This window comes from Hemicordylus capensis, chromosome 4 (genome assembly GCF_027244095.1).
Source record: "Hemicordylus capensis ecotype Gifberg chromosome 4, rHemCap1.1.pri, whole genome shotgun sequence".
In the NCBI taxonomy this organism is placed as follows: domain Eukaryota; kingdom Metazoa; phylum Chordata; class Lepidosauria; order Squamata; family Cordylidae; genus Hemicordylus; species Hemicordylus capensis.
Window position 1 is genome coordinate 122,334,990 of NC_069660.1, and position 19,769 is coordinate 122,354,758.

A 19,769-nucleotide genomic window follows, 5' to 3' on the forward strand; every position below is an offset into this window, starting at 1 on the left:
TTTATATTTTATTGTAAACGTCCCAGAGATGTGAGTTTGGGGCGTTATGTTAATATGCTAAATAAATAAGCAAAAATAAGAGGAAACATATTGTTCTAATGCAGCAGTCTCAATATTTTCTTACATATTTTCATCACTGCTCAGGATAACTTGCCCCAATCTCTGACCAGAGAGAGAATTCCAATCCCCACAGCCCCTTGTGCCAACTGAACACTAATTGCCAACAGTTTGGTGACCTGGTAAATCCCAGCCCAACATCTTGGAGTCACTGATGTGACGTTTTAAGTTCCTAAGATGCTTTGAAGACACACCATTTTTCTCATGTGACAGTGTTAGATAAAGATGGACAAGGATTACGAATATGACGAATATTTATCTACCGCTTTTCAAAAGAAGTTCCCAAAGTGGTTTAGACAGATATAAATAAGTAAATAGAATTGCTCCGTCCCCAAAGGATTCACAATCTAAAAAAGAAACCCAAGATAGACACCAGTAACAGCCACGGGAGGGATGCTGTGCTGGGGTTGGATAGGGCCAGTTGCTCTTCCCCTGCTAAATAAAGAGAATCACCAATCTTGATTGTGGGCTCTTGTAGGTCAGGCATGGTATGAGAAGTTGTCATAATCCCATGGCACTGAGTTGTGATGAATAGAACTCTTTTTCCCTAAATGAGATTTCTGCAAAACATTAAGATTTTGCTAATAACCTGAAGAGAGAATTTCATATAGCAGCAGTGCGTAAGAAGCAGCTCCCATTTACTTCAGCTAATGGGTTTTCTAGATTAAAGTAATTAAATATAAGAAATTAAGAGTCTGTATTCCACAAGAATAAACTTCTACACAGGGGTTATGGAAGTTGAGACTATATAGTCCAGCAGTACCTCTTGACAATCTGTGTATGCATCTGTAATTGCAGCACTTCATAAAGGAAATAAGTTCCAAGATATCTTGTATGCTTAATGAAGATCTTAAATATATCCCTTCAGATTTTATTTGCTAACTTGAAGCAGATGTTGAATAAAAACCTCTGTTCTTAATATGTTGTTTACTAAATTATTTAATAAACAACCAAATTAGAGGCACTAGCACAGCTGTTAGCTTGTGTTTCCCAAAATGACTTTAGTTTTTTAACTGGACTTGTTGGTTACAAACAACCTTCCCTCCTACCCACCCCTACTCCCCAGTGTGTAATATGTAGAATCACATTTTTCTGCCATTGCAATACTTCAAGGCCTAAAATATGTGAAGTTGAAACACTATAAACTGAATTTGCATTTTTGGAAGCTTTTTGCTGTGTAAGTTTAAAAACGTGTGTGAGAGAGACAATGTATGTTTTGAAAGACATGGATGTTGTAAAATCTGTGGACAGGTGCCAAAAAAACCCACCCTTGATCAGGGTTGCTTGTCACATTTTGCACATCTTTTTTTATTTTTTTATGTTTGTTCCAGATAATACATGAAACAGTCTTTACATTGTAGCTTCCATCTCTAATTAAAAATAAGGCTTATCTATGTGAGAGACTTTACTGTCATCTTAAGCTGATGGGATATCTCTGCTACCTTCATGAGCTGTTTGTATTTGCTGAAGTTGGCAGTTTGCAAGACATTCTTACCAAGCTCATCATATCTCATTCCAGGTACTTTGGAAGTTAGACTCATGGGTTGCCAAGATATTCTGGAGAATGTACCTGGACGATCAAAAGCCACATCCATTACGCTACCTGGATGGAGTCCGAGTGAAGCCAGATCATCTTTCATGAGCCGAACAAGCAAAAGTAAAAGTGGGAGTAGTCGAAACCTTCTGAAAACAGATGATCTGTCCAGTTGAGTAAATTTTAACTTTTAAAAAATAAATATAAATATCTTCAGAAAGTATTTTGTGGAGCCTCTAAGTAAAAGTGAATATGTTTAATAAAAGTGGTCCACATTCGTCACCATTGCAGTTGGAGTGAGGGAATGAAAAGAGGGCTGGGAGAGCCTGGCAGCTTACGGCCCTGCAGGGTAAGAGGATGGGTTGGGGCTGCCAGGGAGGGGGTCCACCCTCCCCAAGCTATTAAGAATGTCAATAAAAATGTTATTTCAATTAATTAATTATTTTGGTTAATTTTTAATTTTAAAATTCATCTTGGCCCCCTGCATGCCAGGTCACAGTTGGTTTTGGCCCACCGGGGCATTTGAGTTGTGCTTCCTTGTTATAGACCCTGGTATCCCATACTATTTGTTTGTTCTCATTCCAGCTACATAATCAGTCCTTGGCACTATTATTCCACCCCCCTTCATGTTTCTGTAAAATCCTCTTAAAACTCTAAAGCTGAGTTTGTATAATTTACTTACAGATGAAGTCTGTGCTGTTTTGAAGTTGGACAATACTGTGGTTAATCAAACTAGCTGGAAGCCTATTTCCAATCAGTCATGGGATCAGAAATTTACACTGGAGCTAGACAGAGTAAGGACTTATTTATAGTGTTAATAGTCATTGAGGGTGTGTGTGTGTGTGTGTGTGTGTGTGTGTGTGTGTGTGTGTGTACACAAACGTTTTTGCAATAGAAACCTGTCTTTCATTGGTTTATTCAGTTCAGTTTCTTATTGCCTGGGTTAAAAATGAAAATAGACTTCATGGGGGAAATGTTTTACTTTTCTGTTTATCACACAATAAAGCACCATTGGTTTCAAAAAAAAAATTTAAAGCCATCTTTAGAAGAATGAAGTGCAAGTATTGTACAACACAGCTCATATGTTTGGGTAGAATTACCCAAATTGAGAATTACTTTGAGAAACCTTTGCAAAGTGTCTGCTATATTGCTGTACTACAATTTAAATTACAATTTACAGGTGAAACGCAAAAAATTAGAATATCGTGCAAAAGTTCATTAATTTCAGTAATGCAAATTAAAAGGTGAAACTGATATATGAGATAGACGCATTACATGCAAAGCGAGATAAGTCAAGCCTTAATTTGTTATAATTGTGATGATCATGGCGTATAGCTCATGAGAACCCCAAATCCACAATCCCAGAAAATTAGAATATTGTGAAAAGGTTCAACAGTCTAGGCTCCAGGTGTCCCACTCCAATCAGCTAATCAATCCATAACACCTGCAAAGGGTTCCTGAGCCTTTAAATGGTCTCTCAGTCTGGTTCATTAGGAATCACAATCATGGGAAAGACTGCTGACTTGACAGTTGTGCAGAAAACCATCATTGACACCCTCCATAAGGAGGGAAAGCCTCAAAAGGTAATTGCAAAAGAAGTTGGATGTTCCCAAAGTGCTGTATCAAAGCACATTAATAGAAAGTTATGTGGAAGGGAAAAGTGTGGAAGAAAAAGGTGCACAAGCAGCAGGGATGACCGCAGCCTGGAGAGGATTGTCAGGAAAAGGCCATTCAAAAGTGTTGGGGACTTTCACAAGGAGTGGACTGAGGCTGGAGTTAGTGCATCAAGAGCCACCACACACAGACGGATCCTGGACATGGGCTTCAAATGTCGTATTCCTCTTGTCAAGCCGCTCCTGAACAACAAACAACGTCAGAAGTGTCTTACCTGGGCTCAAGAAAAAAAGAACTGGTCTGTTGCTCAGTGGTCCAAAGTTCTCTTTTCTGATGAGAGCAACTTTTGCATCTCATTTGGAAACCAAGGACCCAGAGTCTGGAGGAAGAATGGAGAGGCACACAATGCAAGATGCTTGAAGTCCATTGTGAAGTTTCCACAGGCTGTGTTGATTTGGGGAGCCATGTCATCTGCTGGTGTTGGTCCACTGTGCTTCATTAAGTCCAGGGTCAACGCAGCCGTCTATCAGGAGAATTTGGAGCACTTCATGCTTCCTTCTGCAGACGAGCTGTATGGGGATGCTGACTTCATTTTCCAGCAGGACTTGGCACCTGCCCACACTGCCAAAAGTACCAAAACCTGGTTCAATGACCATGGGATTACTGTGCTTGATTGGCCAGCAAACTCGCCTGACCTGAACCCAATAGAGAATCTATGGGGCATTGCCAAGAGAAGGATGAGAGACATGAGACCAAACAATGCAGAAGAGCTGAAGGCTGCTATTGAAGCATCCTGGTCTTCCATAACACCTCATCAGTGCCACAGGCTGATAGCATCCATGCCACGCCGCATTGAGGCAGTAATTGCTGCAAAAGGGGCCCAAACCAAGTACTGAATACATATGCATGCTTATACTTTTCAGAGGTCCGATATTGTTCTATTGACAATCCTTGTTTTATTGGTTTCATGTAATATTCTAATTTTCTGGGATTGTGGATTTGGGGTTCTCATGAGCTGTACGCCATGATCATCACAATTATAACAAATTAAGGCTTGACTTATCTCGCTTTGCATGTAATGCGTCTATCTCATATATCAGTTTCACCTTTTAATTTGCATTACTGAAATTAATGAACTTTTGCACGATATTCTAATTTTTCGAGTTCCACCTGTAAATGCACAGAAATAGGCCTTTATAAGTCCGCATGGGTGCCACTCATTGCTGAAAAGTGAAGTATAAATATAAGTACATGCATACTTAATTTTGATGGGAGAGAAGCATTCTTTAAGGTCAGGCAGCCAGTTCATACATAGAGACCTTTATAGAAACCTCAGTGTGAACTAGATGGATGAAGATGGCCAGGGAGTCACTGCAGTAAGGCTTTACACTCTTTCTGTGTGGGATCCCATGGTAATGGGGAGGGATTATGTGGAGAGGAGGAAGGGAATAACTGGTATATTTTGGATGTGGTTTGAAAAAGAAATGCTGTGTGTGTTTGTGTGTGTCAATTTTTTTAAAATAGTGGGGGGGGGGTTATCCATCATTGAAACTGCAACCCATAAATTGCCGTTAAGTGCAATAGTGCACCTTTTGAGAATGGAACTACCTGTGAGGTTTACTTCTGCCTGCATGGAAGCTGTTGTAACTGGTTCTGTAAAAGCAGCATTTTATCTTGTAAAGCCATGCACTTTTATAACTCTTTCATAAAATGGATTGCTTTAAAAGTAAATGTTATTGAATCTATATATGGGTGTGTTTATAGTAGCTGTTTTAAATAGCCAAGAAGTGTGTTCCTTGGGCTTAAGAAAAGGCCCTGTAGAAACTTCTATAGCAATGTTATGTTATACAGTTGCTGAGCATAATATGGACAAAGCTCTTATCAGCTAGTGTTGATGCTGGATGGGGCAAGAAGAAGGTTCTTTTGGGGTCCCATATGATTTGCCTTGAAAAACATGATGTTTCTCTCACCAGTTGTTGCCCATCCTTAGTGGACATACCTTTCAGGCCAGTTCATATGTCACCTGAAGCTTCCACACCACTCCAATAATGTATGAAGGAAGTTGATCATGTGGTCAGGGCTTGTAGTGTGGAAACTTCCATGCCAAACTCCTGCTAACTGAGCAAAGAGACACCTTTCAAAGTGGTAATTCTCTTCTATTTAGCAGGACAATGGCAACTAGCCCTATCCAGCTCCAGCACAGCATCCCTACAGTGGCTGTTGTTGGTTTCTGCCATATGTTTCTTTTTAGATTGTGCCTTTGGGGACAGGGGCCCATCTTCTTTATGTGTTTATTTTTCAGTGTAAACTGCTTTGAGAACTTTGGTTGAAGAGCAGTATATAAATATTCATAGTAGTAGTAGCATTCCTAGCTCTAGAGTGGTGGGGGGTAATGGGACAGGATGATGCTAGTCCAGAGTATCCTGTAACTGTGGTCCACGTCCTCCATATGTTACTGGAGCAGAGCAGTGTAGGAGCTGCTGTGCTAAAACTCCCTCACCACTGGTAGTGAGTGAATTAGTGCTCAGATTTTTGGGGGTGGGTGCGTGGTCTAATCTTCAAGAATGTATCAGCTTCCCCAGTGTGTTTTCCCCCCTTCATTCCCTTCAGTCACGTGAATTAGAAATTTCGGTTTATTGGCGTGATTGGAGATCTCTGTGTGCAGTGAAGTTTCTACGGTTAGAAGACTTCTTAGATAACCAGCGGCATGGAATGTGTCTCTACCTTGAGCCCCAGGGCACTCTATTTGCAGAGGTAAGAACAAATAATTTTACAAAAAAAAATTTAAGGCTTTGGATAATTTCCAAGATTCATTTTAATACAACTCTTTTGGTTTTTCAGGTTACATTTTTTAATCCAGTTATTGAAAGAAGACCAAAACTTCAAAGACAAAAGAAAATTTTCTCCAAGCAGCAGGGTAACTTTTTTTTAATATATGGTTTGGGCATGATACTATAAAATTAATATTGAAACAGGCTATTATTGTAGAAATGTACCAACTGAACAGGAAATTGATTCTAAATAGTCAGAATTTCATCTAAAAATATTTGTTTAGAATCTGTAGGTAGCTTTTTAAAAGTGAAATCTTTAAACATAATGATAGGAAAATATGAAATACGACATGTTCCGTTTATTTGTCACAAACAATAAACTAATGAATATGAATTTTCTTTTAATTATAGCTTTTGGTGATAAGTAAAAAGATTACTTGCATTCTATTTTCTTTATCTACAGGCAAAACATTTCTCAGAGCTCCGCAGATGAATATTAATATTGCCACTTGGGGAAGGCTGGTGAGACGAGCGATTCCTACAGTAAATCATACTGGCACCTTCAGCCCTCAAGCTTCTGTGCCTGCCTCAGTGCCAGGAGTTGATCCTCACATTCCTGAACTAGCATCACCAACTTGGTAAGTGGCTGGAGTGTTTAAGCAGCCTTTGTACATAAAATCCACGGTGAAATTCCTATAATGTAAAAGGAAGCGCAATCGTTTGTCTTGGATATTTCATTTTATTTTCCCATTCATATGCTTTCTTTCTGCATATGTGCACTCAAAGTGGTTCACAAAACAGTTTAAAATGCAATAACAATTCTCAGAGTAAAAACCAAGAAGGCGGCAGAGAGAGAATCCATATTGTGGTCTCAAAAACAGAAATGGTAACTTAATAGTTAGCATGTTTTTATGTTCTCAAAAATTGTCTCCATGCTCACCAAGTGAATTGCTTTATTTTAAGTGGCTCTCCTGTAACCAAATTGGAATTTGAACTTGAACCCGAAATCCCCCTCACTCCACCACGTGTGTCTTCTCTTGGAGAAATAAGTGAACCTTCAGCTGAGCTAAAAGCTCCAGCTACACCTACTCAGGCAAGGCTTCTAATCTAAACTTAAATTCATTTTTTAATTGATGTATTATTGTGTTTATTGGTTGGTTGGTTTTTACATGTTGTATCTAAATGCCACATCTTCGTAAGGGCTGTATTCTTGATTTGTTTTTACACCAAGCACGTTATCACTGAATTTTCCCGTGTGCAATTCTCTCAGCCAGGGGATCTGATTAATATTATAGCATGCCCCAAATTATCATCCATGACCGATGAGCCTTTTTTGCACCATAGTCGAGAAAAGCTTTTGATATGGTTTTAAAAGTTAGATTTTTAGCCCAAGATTCAGTTATATGAAGCTTGCTGTCATTTTGAGGAGCTTACAACTTCTTTTTCAACCACAGATTCCTTCTCCATCACACTCACACACCCTGCTTTTGCAACTCTGCTAAGTGGCAAAGAGGCACCTTTTGAAAGCAGTGGGTCTCTCTCTATTTGGCAGTGGGTGGAGGACTGTCCCTATTCAGCCCTAGCTCAGTGTATGTCCAGTGGCTGTTGCTGCTGTCTACTTATATTTCCTTTCAGATTTTAAATCCTGTGGGGACAGGGAGTTCTCTCATTTCTTTTTCTATGTAAATGGCTTTAGAACTTCTTGTTTGCTTGAAAACTGATATACAAATATTCTTAATAATGGCTGACCTCCTGACTAGCATAGGAGGACTGGGGGAGTTTCACACAGGCTCCCAGCACATCCCCACAGAATAGTCTTGCATGCGCACTTCATTAGTCAAGCTGTCAGTTAATAATAACTCCTCTCAGTTTCAACTGTGATGTGGCTTGAGGGAGCTGTTGCCAAGAAATTCAATGACTGAAGCACCCTTGATTTCATAGGTCTCATTAAATGAATGTTTGGATCCTGACCATAATTAGGCTAGTGAAAATAGTACTTGGAACATTAACACATAAGTATTAACTGAGTTTTAGCCATAATTTTATTTCGCTGCTTAAAGAAATTTATATAGCACCATTTAATCATGCAGTTTGCATCAAAATAAACCTAGTAAAAACATAATCCAACCAAGTTTTGAAATAATTTATACGTAAGACAGTAGCAGCGAGCATATAATTATCAACAACTGTTATTTATAGGTTCTGAACAGCCTGCCAGAATACAAAAGCTTTGTGTAGGCTTCTAAAAACAAGCAGGAATGGACACTAATGCAACTCACAGGGCACAGCATTTCTGAGTTTTGGGCCAAGACTGAGAAGGCCTTTCCCTTCCTTTTTCTGCCCTGCCTTACAGAGGGGGTTGCAAACAGGGGCTGACATACTAAGAAAAATTACTCAAAGAATGAGTAAGACATTCTGAACTTGTCCTTTTAATTCCAGTGGGCCTACTTTAAGTAATGTCCCTCAGTATGTCAGCCAAGACCGCTTCAGAAGACCTTCAGATAGAAGGGGATGGTGCAGAAAAGAGAACAGGCAGTCTCCAATCACGTTTGTAAATGGCCTTGTGGCTAGTAAAAATTACCTTTAGGTGACCAAGCAGAGAAGCTTTCATACATGGGGAAAAAGTGAACACATTTTTCTTTCATGTTATTACTTCTAAATAACCCACTAATGTGTAAAGTTTATTGTGGGGTAGTAACGTCTAGGGAATTATTGCAAGGCTGACTTAAACCATGTCTTGGATCAGTTTCCTGTATGTAAGTCTTGCCCAAACTGTGAAGCAAGTCTAGCAAAACCAGTGTTTTGTAGAATACCTCTCAAACTAGGGCTCTTTCCATAAGACGTTGTAGCTGAGCTGAGATAAACTTCTGCAGTGCTGTAGCATTACTCACCTAGAAAGAGTATACTTCTCCAATTTCTAGCAACTTTCATTTTTTTAAATCTTCAGATTTTTTTTCTTCTACACATTTCACAGGATGCAGAAACGTATGATTTTGAAAATGACAGAAATAATTTTGTCCCCAAGCTTCAGCCGGAAATTATTTGTGAGACTCAGATTTCAAACTCTGATATAGAGTATATACGAGAGCCCGAAGATCGGTAAGGCGTCTTTGATTTTCCAGCAGCATTTATCTCCAGTTCCATGTTGGGCAGAAATTCTCACTTGCTTTTAAAATTGCTGTATTTCAGAATACAACAGAGATTTCAGTTTAGTTTACAAGACTTCCGATGTTGTGCTGTACTAGGCAGAGGACACTTTGGAAAGGTATGTTCAAAGGATAAGATTACAGTTTTGTTTTTCCCATCTTTTTCTTGCCTTTGTAGCTGCATGCAGTATTTGTGAACTCCCCATTTTAGAGAAACAATGTTTCTTTTTCCTAAATACTCTGTGTACTTGTCAGTCTGCAAAAGCTTTAAAACCATTTTTCAAAAGTATTCACGCAACAGTAGACTTGCTCATTGAATATTGTCCTGTATTCCAGGTCCTGTTGGCAGAGTATAAAAATACAAATGAAATGTTTGCTATTAAAGCCTTAAAGAAAGGAGACATTGTAGCTCGTGATGAAGTAGACAGGTCAGTATGAACGACAGGAGAAAGTAAATTTCCCAAATGTGCCTTAAACTTAAGAGCCAGGATGCAAACCACCAGTTTGAGATAGGCCCCATTTAAACTTCCCAAGGTTTCAAAGTGGGGTGGGCTCAGTTGCTGTTCAGGAAACACAGGCTCAAAGCCCCCTTCACACATGGAGCTTAGTTGTGCCTAAGAATATAACGGCCCATGTAATCCAGCACCCTGCCTCACTCAGTGGCCTTTGGATCTTGGTCCTCCTTAACACTTGTATTTGGAAGCTAGTCTAGTATGGAATCAAGAGTGCAAAGTAAACTCTACTAGTGGAAATGCTGTCCAACCTGTCACTGGCTTGTCGCTGCTAGCCTGTTTTTATATGTGAATTCCTGCACAGATCTATGTTAAACATTGTTTGCAGTTCCTTAAGAACTGCTGTGCCTTTTTTTTTTTAAAGTATTTTATCATATTTATATTTCACCCTTTGAGGATCTCAGCACAGTTATCCCATTTTATCAAGAAACTCCTGATTGCCTCTATGCTGTTGGTTCCTGTGGATCGCAGCCATTATTAATCATTATCAAATAGTTCTGATGGAAGAGTGTATTTGGTCCTATTCTTAAAATGGTCCTATTCTAGCTGGGTTCTGAGTATGTGTGATACAATCAAATGGGTGCTATATGCCTGGTTCCTCGCCCTGATCTAATTTATGTCTTAGGGTGTTTGGTGTCAATGCCTTAAGTTGTTTCTGGGGTCCCTCAAAAGACACATCAGTTTGCTATGGTTCTTTTCTCTTTTTGTGTAACATGAATAACTGTTTTTAAAAATCCTGCATAATTTAAAATCTTATATGTTGGCTAATTTTTGGATTCTGTCTTGTAAACAAGCTGGAGGAAGAAGAACTTTAAGGATCTGTTTGAGAAAGATGTTGTGGTATCATGTGGTAGATCTGTGCTTGTCAAGTTTTACCCTTGATTTGAAATGTTATTGCTGAACCACTATCACATCCCACTCCCTGTCTCTCTCGAGCTGTTGCCTTTACTCTAGAGGTGAAGGGAAGAAGGTAGTTTAAGCAACATTATAATTTCTTCTAAAATATTTTCTGCTTTCAGCCTCATGTGTGAAAAGCGAATTTTTGAAACTGTGAACAACGTAAGGCATCCCTTTCTGGTGAACCTCTTTGCTTGTTTCCAAACCAAAGACCATGTGTGCTTTGTAATGGAGTATGCAGCTGGTGGAGACCTCATGATGCATATTCACACTGATGTCTTTTCTGAACCGAGAGCAGTGTAAGTGTTCAGGCTGCTATTGGCCAAGTGGATATCTCTGGGCTTTGTTGCAAAGAGCTTGATTATGTTGCTAGCTTTGTGAGAGAATACTTTGTAAGGGCTGGTGTAGGCATAATGCTGGCTCCTTGCAGTTAGCAGATCAGGAGTCATCTCAAGTTTTTGAACTTTAAGAGACATGCTAGCTAGCCTTTATTTTGTTAAACATAACCAACAGTTTACTTGCAAAAGAGAGGAGAATTTGCTGCTATGAAGGGCAGTGTGGAGTGATCAACATAACTGTTGCACCAGATTAGCAAGTTTGTGGCATGCCAGCCCACAATTTTAAAATGTGTGATGAAGTCCCTTCACTACAGGGGACCCAGAAACTCTGTAGTTCCCTTCACTGATAAAATTTAAGTAGAGGTGAGACTCATGGCTGAACTGATAGGAGCTTGGATGGACCTGGGCCCCTTAGACCCAGTTAGTTTGGCCACTTCCATGTGACTGAGATGATAGTGCTGTGATGGGATTCTCAGTTGTTGGGCAGTATCCCATCAGATAGCTACATCATCACATCCGCATGAGAGGATGTAAATATTTGAAATCTAAAACAGACCAACATAAGTCATTTCAACCATAACATCGTTGGTGGTTACGAGATCAATCTAACATACATACCAGGTACATAATAATAATAATAATGCAGCCTTATATTCATTTTTCTCTAAATCTCTGAATCACCCTGGCAATCTACTGCAATCCCTTCCAAGACTTTTTTTCTTGCTGTCAGGGCAAATAAGGATCTGGAAGTGATCCATTGTCGTCATGAGAAATGGGTTACTGTGCCTGTGGGACCTTCCGGATGGATTAATTAGCTCCTCTCTGGCACCCCTCCCTGCCGTGCATATGTTCAGTGCCTTCTTTTACTAGGCAGTCAGGTGCCATTTTGGTTCAGTTTGTTTTTGACCTATGATGTGTCGAAACCTTTGGGTTGTTGCTCCTCAGTAATTAGAAAAGAAAACGTTATTCAATTGGATTTCACTGTGCTTTTGACTACAGAGTATGAGTTTACTATTCTTTGGTTTCTGGACATCAGACTTGGTTGTTTGGAATTCTACGGCTTTGCCAGTAGAATGGAGGGAGCGGAGAGAGAAAAAGACTACTTTCAAATGTTGCTCTCAATGTAGAGTGAAATTACCTTCTTCTGATGAACATGATCTGTGCCTGTAGTGTTTGGGTGAACTGCATGTCCCTGCCATATGTAGAATTTGCAAATCATTTTCAAAACAAACTTTGAAAAATCAATTGTTATGCCTCAGAGCGGCTTTGTATGGCAATGCACTGTGTCCACTGATGCCGAGACTGGAGTTGACATCTAGATCGACATCTGTGGGTTCAGCGCTGAAGTTGACACTGATGGTTTTTATGTCAGAGCCAGGGTCTGTACGTGCACAGTCTAAAACCCTGGCGAATGACCCGGAAGAGATCATCTTCAAAAAGCCGAGAAGCTCCGATGCCGGGCATAAGAAACATAAATGGCATTGAGTCTCTTTGGGCGCAGACTCTCCACCTCCAAAGAATCATAAGTCAAAGACTCCGCATACATATAGATCAAGGACTCCCATCACCTATGTCAATTCAATGTTGAGATGCGTCAACATCAATAGATCCTTCGCTACTGAACCCCTTCAACATCAAAGACTTATCTGCTCTCTGCTGGCCCTCTGTTGGGTCCATCAGCATCAGTCATGGCAATGTCAACATTTACAGCAATTAGTGGTGTGCACGGAACCGCAGAGGTGCAGTTCGACGCCAGGGGGTGGTTCTTTAAGGGCGGGGGAGAGTGCACATCCCTCCCACCACCTTGCCCCCCCTTCTCACTGCCTTGCCCCCACCAGCGCCCCGTTTTTAAGGCAATCCATGGGGTGGCAGCGTATCTCCCTGCCGCCCCTTCCCCGTTCTTCGCTGGAAGTAGTACCTGCGCATGCATGCCACGCACTTAGCACATGCACATGCACCACTTCCAGGCAAGAACAGGGGAAGGGGTGGCAGGGAGATACGCTGCCACCCCGTGGATTGCCCTAAAAACGGAGCGCCGGTGGGGCGGAAAGCGGCACGAGGGGTAAGTGCACCCTCACCCACCCTTAAAGAACCAACCCCCCTGGCGTTGAACCTTCAAGCCGGCGCCGCCTTCGAACCAGTTCGGAGGCCTCTAGAATGGTCTCCGGACTGGTTCATGCCCATCCCTAACACAATGCCAGCCTCGATACCAAGCACATCGGTATAGATGGTCGATGTTGAACGTGGATTGAGTCAAAGGAATGCTCTGAGTTCACCATAGGCAACAGTACCTCCTCATTCCTACAACCCTTTGGCTTTATCTTTGACTTTATCTCCAGCGTGGAGGCCTCCACTGCTCATGTTTGACAATACTGATGATACCTTCATAGATCAGAGCACTGCAAAGACACTAATGAGTATGTTGGATTCTACCATCATTACTCCTTCTGGCTCCTCATTCCCGGGATTCTTGAGGAGGCTTGGACGTTGATGTGGATGAGGATGGAGATTCAACGCCTAAAACTCCATCCATGTCATCCTTTACAAATTCTATGACTGGAACAGGTCTCTCCTCTTTTGAACTGGCATGACCTTCTACGACACCAGCAGCTTTACCGCCCACCACTACTTTTGTGGAGGCCATCTTCTACTTTTGTCTCTTTGCAACCTTTGCTGCCACAAAAGGACCCTTTACACATGTGTGGATTTAGACACACAATGTCTCCTGCGACTCAACTGGACTATGATGAATTTCAATTATGGAGGTCGCAGCATATGCTACAAAACCATATTATGCAACAGCAGCCTGTTTCTGCGCAGCAACATGTACTGCTTCCTCAGCCTGCTGTGCTCCCCCCACCTCATTCTGCACCCGTGGCAGCTGTGGATGTAAACCAGGGTGTTCAGACCACACCTTTTCCAGTTGATGTCCCTTTCACACCTGTCGCATCTTCCTTGCCTCAGCGTCCAATAACGCCACCTCCTGCTGGAGATGGATCGCATCTGCCTCCACCTACATGCCCGGCAGGCATCTGCCTCCACCTACATGTAGGTGGCATGCCCGGCAGGTGCCCCAGTATCAGTTCCAGAGATGGTTCCTCTACGGTCTGGCGACTCTTACGATTCCTCCAATTTGTTGGGCCCAGACACTGATGGTGAAGTGGGAGTTCTGAAGCATCATTCAGACTCACCCTCAGATTTACCTCCAAAACCTTCCACCTCACCTAATGAGGAATTGAAATCCTACACTAAGATGATACAGCAAATGGCTGAGTTTCTAGGTCTAGAGATAAAACCATCTACTCCAGACCTTGAGGTCCCTGTTTACAATATGATGGCCACAGTACAATCGATGCAACCTGTCACCTTGCCCATGTAACCAGTTATCACTAAAGCAGCTAAGACAGCATGGGAAGTCTTGTAATTGGATTGTTAAGATATTGTAAAAACCAATAAAAAATTTTAAAAAGCGAGGCAGTCTTGCAAACTTCTACCCCGACTTCCAAGCGTCTAGAAAGTCTGTACTGCATCCAGGGGGAGAATGCTTACCTTTTAAGACACCCTACTCCAAACTTGTTAGTAATAGACTGTGTGGCCTCAGTTAAATCGGGCCACTGTCATTCGACCCATTCCAGTGAAGAAGGGAGAAAGCTAGACGTTTTTGGACGCTGTGTTTACTCAACTGTAAGCATGTCTATTCGCATTGCAAATTATGTGGCCTTTATGGCATGTTACAATTATTGCCTGTGGGACTTTTACAAAAGGAGCTCCCCTTGCTAAAACCAGAGGACTTTATATATGAGGAGATGCTTATATTTATATATGAGGAGATGCTTAACAAGTCAGCTGAAGTTACCAGACAGCAGCTAAATAGATGACCAATGCAGTCTCTCTCTTAGGCATCATGCCTGGTTACGCTCTTCAACCCTGCAGAATGACATGAGAAATCACATTGAAAATCTGCCATTTGATGGCAAAGGACTCCTTAGTGAGACAACAGATTGTTTGACTTCTTTAAAAAAGTCAAAGTTTACTGCGAAGAGTTTAGTCTTCTACGATGACTACTTAAGGCTCTTCCTGCTACCAGAACTTCAGTCAACAAAGTTCTAGCTTCCAGTATCAAGACTGTAAGGAGTATAAGAAACAGTACAAACAGTACCACAAAAAGGGCTTTGGACAAAAGAACAGAAATCAGGGCCCCCGTCCTGGAAAAGATGCCTCCAAGCAGTCCCTTTTGATTCTCAGAATTGTCCACCGCACATACCGTTATTGCCTGCTGGGGTTTTGAACACCAAAGTACTGGCTATCAGTGGCATGCCTGCAATACCACTTCTTTTGCCACCCTTTTGTCATCAGACTAGCCAGTCATGCTTCGGCATGGCACCAGATAACATCAGACCAGTGGGTCTTAAGGATTATCAATACAGATTACACAATCGCGTATGAAACTTTGCCAGTCGTCAAGGGCATCAAGATCACTCCCCAAACTCCCGCTTTGTGGGAAGAAATGTGGACTTTGTTGGAGAAGGGAGCGATAGTGCCAGTGCAGTAGACAGACTGGCTGAAGGGATTCTACTCGTGTTATTTCCTCATCCCGAAGCGGGATCCGGGCAATTATGGATCTCTGGGGCCTTTTTTCTCCACTTTTTAAAATGGTGAGCCCTTTGGGGACAGGGAGCCATCTTACTTATGTATTATTTATTTTTCTGTGTAAACCGCTTTGAGAATTTTGTTGGAGTGGGATATTAATATCCATAGTAGTATTAGTAAATCAATTCAATGATACGTGCAAGTTCCATTAGACGACACTGCAAGAAATTCTTCCACTCCTCACCAAAGAGGAGCGGCTTGCTACTTTGGATCTCAGACACGTATTTTCATATCAAAATTCAACACAACCACTAGAAGTGCTTGCGGTTCGCCATAGGAAGCTCAATATTCCAGTACAAGGTCCTGCCCTTTGGCTTGTCTACCTCACTGAGAGTGTTCACCAAATGTATGGCAGCAGATGTAGCTTACCCTTAACTGGACAACTGGCTCCTGGTACACCAGGACAGGTCAGAATTTGAGTCCCGGATCCAGTATGTCTTGCAACTGTTGGAGGACTTGGGAGTCTAGGTCAATTGGGCCATCAAAGCTACAGCCAACAAGGTTGATAGACTACATTGGAGCAGTGTTGGGTGTGCTGTCAAAATGAGCATACCTAAAGGAGGAACAATATCTTCACATTTGTTCTCTGGTGGAGACATTCGAAAACCAACTGCTTCAGTGGGCCAAACAGGTTCAGAGGTTGCTCGGCCTTATGGCCTCTTGCAGAGCAACCATCCTCCATACTCGCTTATGTGTGCGGCAACTACAGCTTTGGTTTCTGCAGTCTTCTGCCTCAGTGTCGACAATCAGAAGATGCTGCTGGAAATCCCCCTGCCTGTACTGAAGTCCTTGTGATAGTGGAAAGTAGGGGGGGGGATCTACTTCAAGGCATATTTTTTGAACCTTCAACTCCGACAAGGTGGTGACAACAGACTCCTCCTTGACACGGGGGCGGGGGGCATATTGTGGGAGTCATCAAACTCAGGGCTTGTGGACGGCACAATGGAAGATACATAGCAACTTCCTAGAGCTGATGGCGGGATTTCTGGCTCTAAAGTCTTTTGTACCCCTAATAAAGGACTCCGCAGTACAACTCCAAATGGACAATACTACGACGATTGCCTGTGTCAATCATCGGGGAAACACAGTTTCAAGGACTCTGTGTGCGCTAAGCACACAGCTGGTGCATTTCCCAAAATGTGTTCCTGGTTGCCATCCACAGCAGTGGTGTGGAGAACATCTGAGTGGACAACTTGAGCAGGACATTTGAGAATGAACATCACAAATGGGAACTAAAGCAAGTGTGTCTGGACCGTCTGACTGCCACATGTGGGATTCTCAACCTCTTGACTCAAATAGCAAAAAAACAAGAGATGGAGGTTGAATAGTGCACCCGGCTCTGTGGACGCTGCAGCTGATGGCATGGAAGGTTGGCTGTAAAAGAGAATCCTACTAAACTCTTGTAGGCCTTCTATGAGGTAAAGTTACACTAGTAAATGGAAGCGTTTTACCACTTATGCTAAGGACCATGGATTTGACCCGTTCAGAGCTTCAACTAATCAGGTTCTACGGTACCTTACCAGTCTGAAATAATCTGGTCTAGTGGATGTATCTTATCTTACCTTACGGGTGCACCTTGCTGCTATTTCAGCTAAGCATGGAGGCTGGCAAGGCAAGACTGCCTTCTCTCATCCTCAGTGCAAAAAGTTTCTGCATGGCATTAATAACCTATACACTCCTATACACCACCCAGCTGAACAGTGGAGTCTATCTCTAGTACTGGCTTCACTAATGGAACCTCCCTTTTGAGCTGCTTCATGAGGTGAGCTTGCGTTATTTGACGCTGAAAAACGCTTTTCTCATCACCATAACTACTGTCTGTCATGTTAGTGAAATGGCCACTTGTTAAGGGCGGATGCACAAAATAACGGTAACAGAATATCACTTGAATCAAAATATTGTGTTTCCGCCATTTTTTCCCCCAAGAACCTGAGACATGCCTGGAAGAGGCTTTACATTGGTTGGATGCCTGGCGCTGCCTTCTCCATTATCTGAAAAGGACGAAAGACTTTTGACGTACAAAGCTGATCTTTGTATTATTTAAAGGCAAGAACAAGGTCATGTTGAGACAGTCTCTCTCTCATTGGTTGGTTGAGCTGATTTTCTTAACATGCAGGTTACAAAACCTCCTATGGTGGTGAAAGCATACTCCACGAGAGTATACACTACTTCTGCTGCTCATTTGTCTGGACTCCGTTTTAAGGACTTGTGTGCAGCTGCCACTTGGACTACACATATGCCTTTCATAAAGCATTATGCCATAGACTTACTGAAGCCAAATGTTAGCTTCTGAAGCCAAATTTGGGGGGGGAAGTATTCGAGAGTTCTAGAGTAGTGGGTGGAATGGCTGCACCTTCCACCTGGGGGTGGAATGCTGGTTATTTATATTTTTATGTATTTATTTTATTTAACATATTTTTATACCACCCAAAACGCAAGTTCTCTTGGCAGTTTACAAGACAATAAAAACAACCAATAAAAAGATTAACATATTTCAACAATTAAAATTTAAAAAGTTAAAACTATTAAAACACAAAACAATATCTAATTAAAATCTAAATTAGTCACCCATTTCTCATGATAACAGATCACTTACAAACAGGTTGCTTACCTGTGACTTACGATCTGGAGATGATCCGTTGTCAGTCATGAGACCCACCCATACCTCCCTGCTGCAGCATTGTAAAACTGGCAGATGACTTACTGGTATGGAAAGTCGATTGGACACTTCAAGAGTCATCTGAACATCATGTGTTCTGCAAGAAACTGAATCAAAATGGCGCCCAATTGCTGAGTAAAAGAAGGCACTTGGCGTGTGCACAGCAAAGAGGGGCTCCAGAGAGGAGCTAATTAATCCATCCAGAAGGTCCCTGCACAGGCACAGTAACCCATTTCTCATGACTGACAACGGATCATAAGTTACAGGTAAGCACCTGTTTTTCTTATTTGTAGCCATGTAGAAGAACTTCATGACAGAGATGCCAGTTTTATAGTTTTGATTTAAAACTTATAAATCCATATGGAACCTAAAATAGTTGGAAGAGACACTTCTGTGATATTAAACTTTAGTGTTAACAATTTTGCAGAATTTATTTTATTTATCTGACTGTTAACAGTTGTCCTTTGCAAAAGACAAACATTAAAGGAAGAACTGACCATTTGTATTTCTCTCTCTCTAAACAGATTTTATGCTGCATGTGTGGTTCTTGGACTACAGTATTTACATGAACACAAGATAGTTTATAGGTAAATACGTTAATGCATAAAACTTGAATTTCTGTTTTGCTTCACATTTTGATTGCCTACACTTCATTGCCATATGCACTGTGTTTTCTGGATGTGCAGAATGGTTTGCATTTGGATCATTCGGACTGTGAACTGGGCTGTTCTGAGCTTGGAACAGAATGCCCTTGAAATGAAGGGCCTGTTCTGAGCCCAGAGCAGAACGACTCAGTTCAGAGTGCCTTTTTGCGCTCTTTTGGGCTCTGCTCACATGCAGCAACCCTTTGCTTGGTCAGCACAACTACGTAAGTGGGTGCGGCACGTGCACAGAGGCCAGAAGAGTGCCATTTTGGAGTCCAAAAAAGGTGCTCGGAATGGTCTGACGGAACATTCCACGGATCTTGTGTTCCGTTCTGAGCTCAGAACGGAAAGCAAGATCCGATTTTGTGCACATCCCTACTATGTTTGCTCAGATTAACAAAGAATCTTTACTTTTTCTTTGTTGGCAGAAAGTCTGTCCATCGGATGCTTGCTGACACAAACCTCACACTATTTCCAATGTTTCAAATGTAAATCTTTGCAAGTAATACTTCTCCTGTAGCTTGTTCAGACTTAAGGCCATAATAAATCACTTTATTTTTTAGGGATTTGAAGTTGGATAACTTGTTGCTGGATACAGAAGGTTTTGTGAAAATAGCTGACTTTGGTCTCTGCAAGGAGGGTAAGCTTTTTCAAAAGTATTTCTCAATGCCTTGTATGGATAGTTAGCAGGCCTACAGTGTTCAGTTGGTTAGATATAAACACACACACAAACACTGAATTGACTAAAAAGTGTATGTGATTAATTGGAGAGGACATCTTAAAAATAATTCTAATAATACAAGTGCTTCTTAAAAACAGGAGACAGCAAACCTCTTTAAACTGCACATCCCCTTCTCTTGGAAGAATGCTCCTCCTACAGTTGACAC

At 41.6% G+C, this 19,769-nt stretch overlaps 1 protein-coding gene across 4 annotated transcripts in view; it reads left to right on the forward strand.

The window, feature by feature from the left end:
• The window catches only part of PKN2 (protein kinase N2), an 86,666-nt gene that overhangs the window by 58,284 nt on the left and 8,613 nt on the right, over positions 1-19,769 (forward strand). For 3 of the 4 annotated variants that reach the window (XM_053247842.1, XM_053247841.1, XM_053247839.1), the window contains 12 exons: positions 1,637-1,822; positions 2,336-2,445; positions 5,876-6,019; positions 6,107-6,182; positions 6,500-6,674; positions 7,000-7,129; positions 8,984-9,135; positions 9,226-9,301; positions 9,519-9,610; positions 10,714-10,890; positions 18,763-18,825; positions 19,446-19,522. In XM_053247842.1, the coding sequence (XP_053103817.1) occupies positions 1,637-1,822; positions 2,336-2,445; positions 5,876-6,019; positions 6,107-6,182; positions 6,500-6,674; positions 7,000-7,129; positions 8,984-9,135; positions 9,226-9,301; positions 9,519-9,610; positions 10,714-10,890; positions 18,763-18,825; positions 19,446-19,522 (1,458 nt within the window). The remainder of the gene's footprint in view (positions 1-1,636; positions 1,823-2,335; positions 2,446-5,875; positions 6,020-6,106; positions 6,183-6,499; positions 6,675-6,999; positions 7,130-8,983; positions 9,136-9,225; positions 9,302-9,518; positions 9,611-10,713; positions 10,891-18,762; positions 18,826-19,445; positions 19,523-19,769) is intronic. The other variant, XM_053247840.1, reaches the window with a different exon arrangement.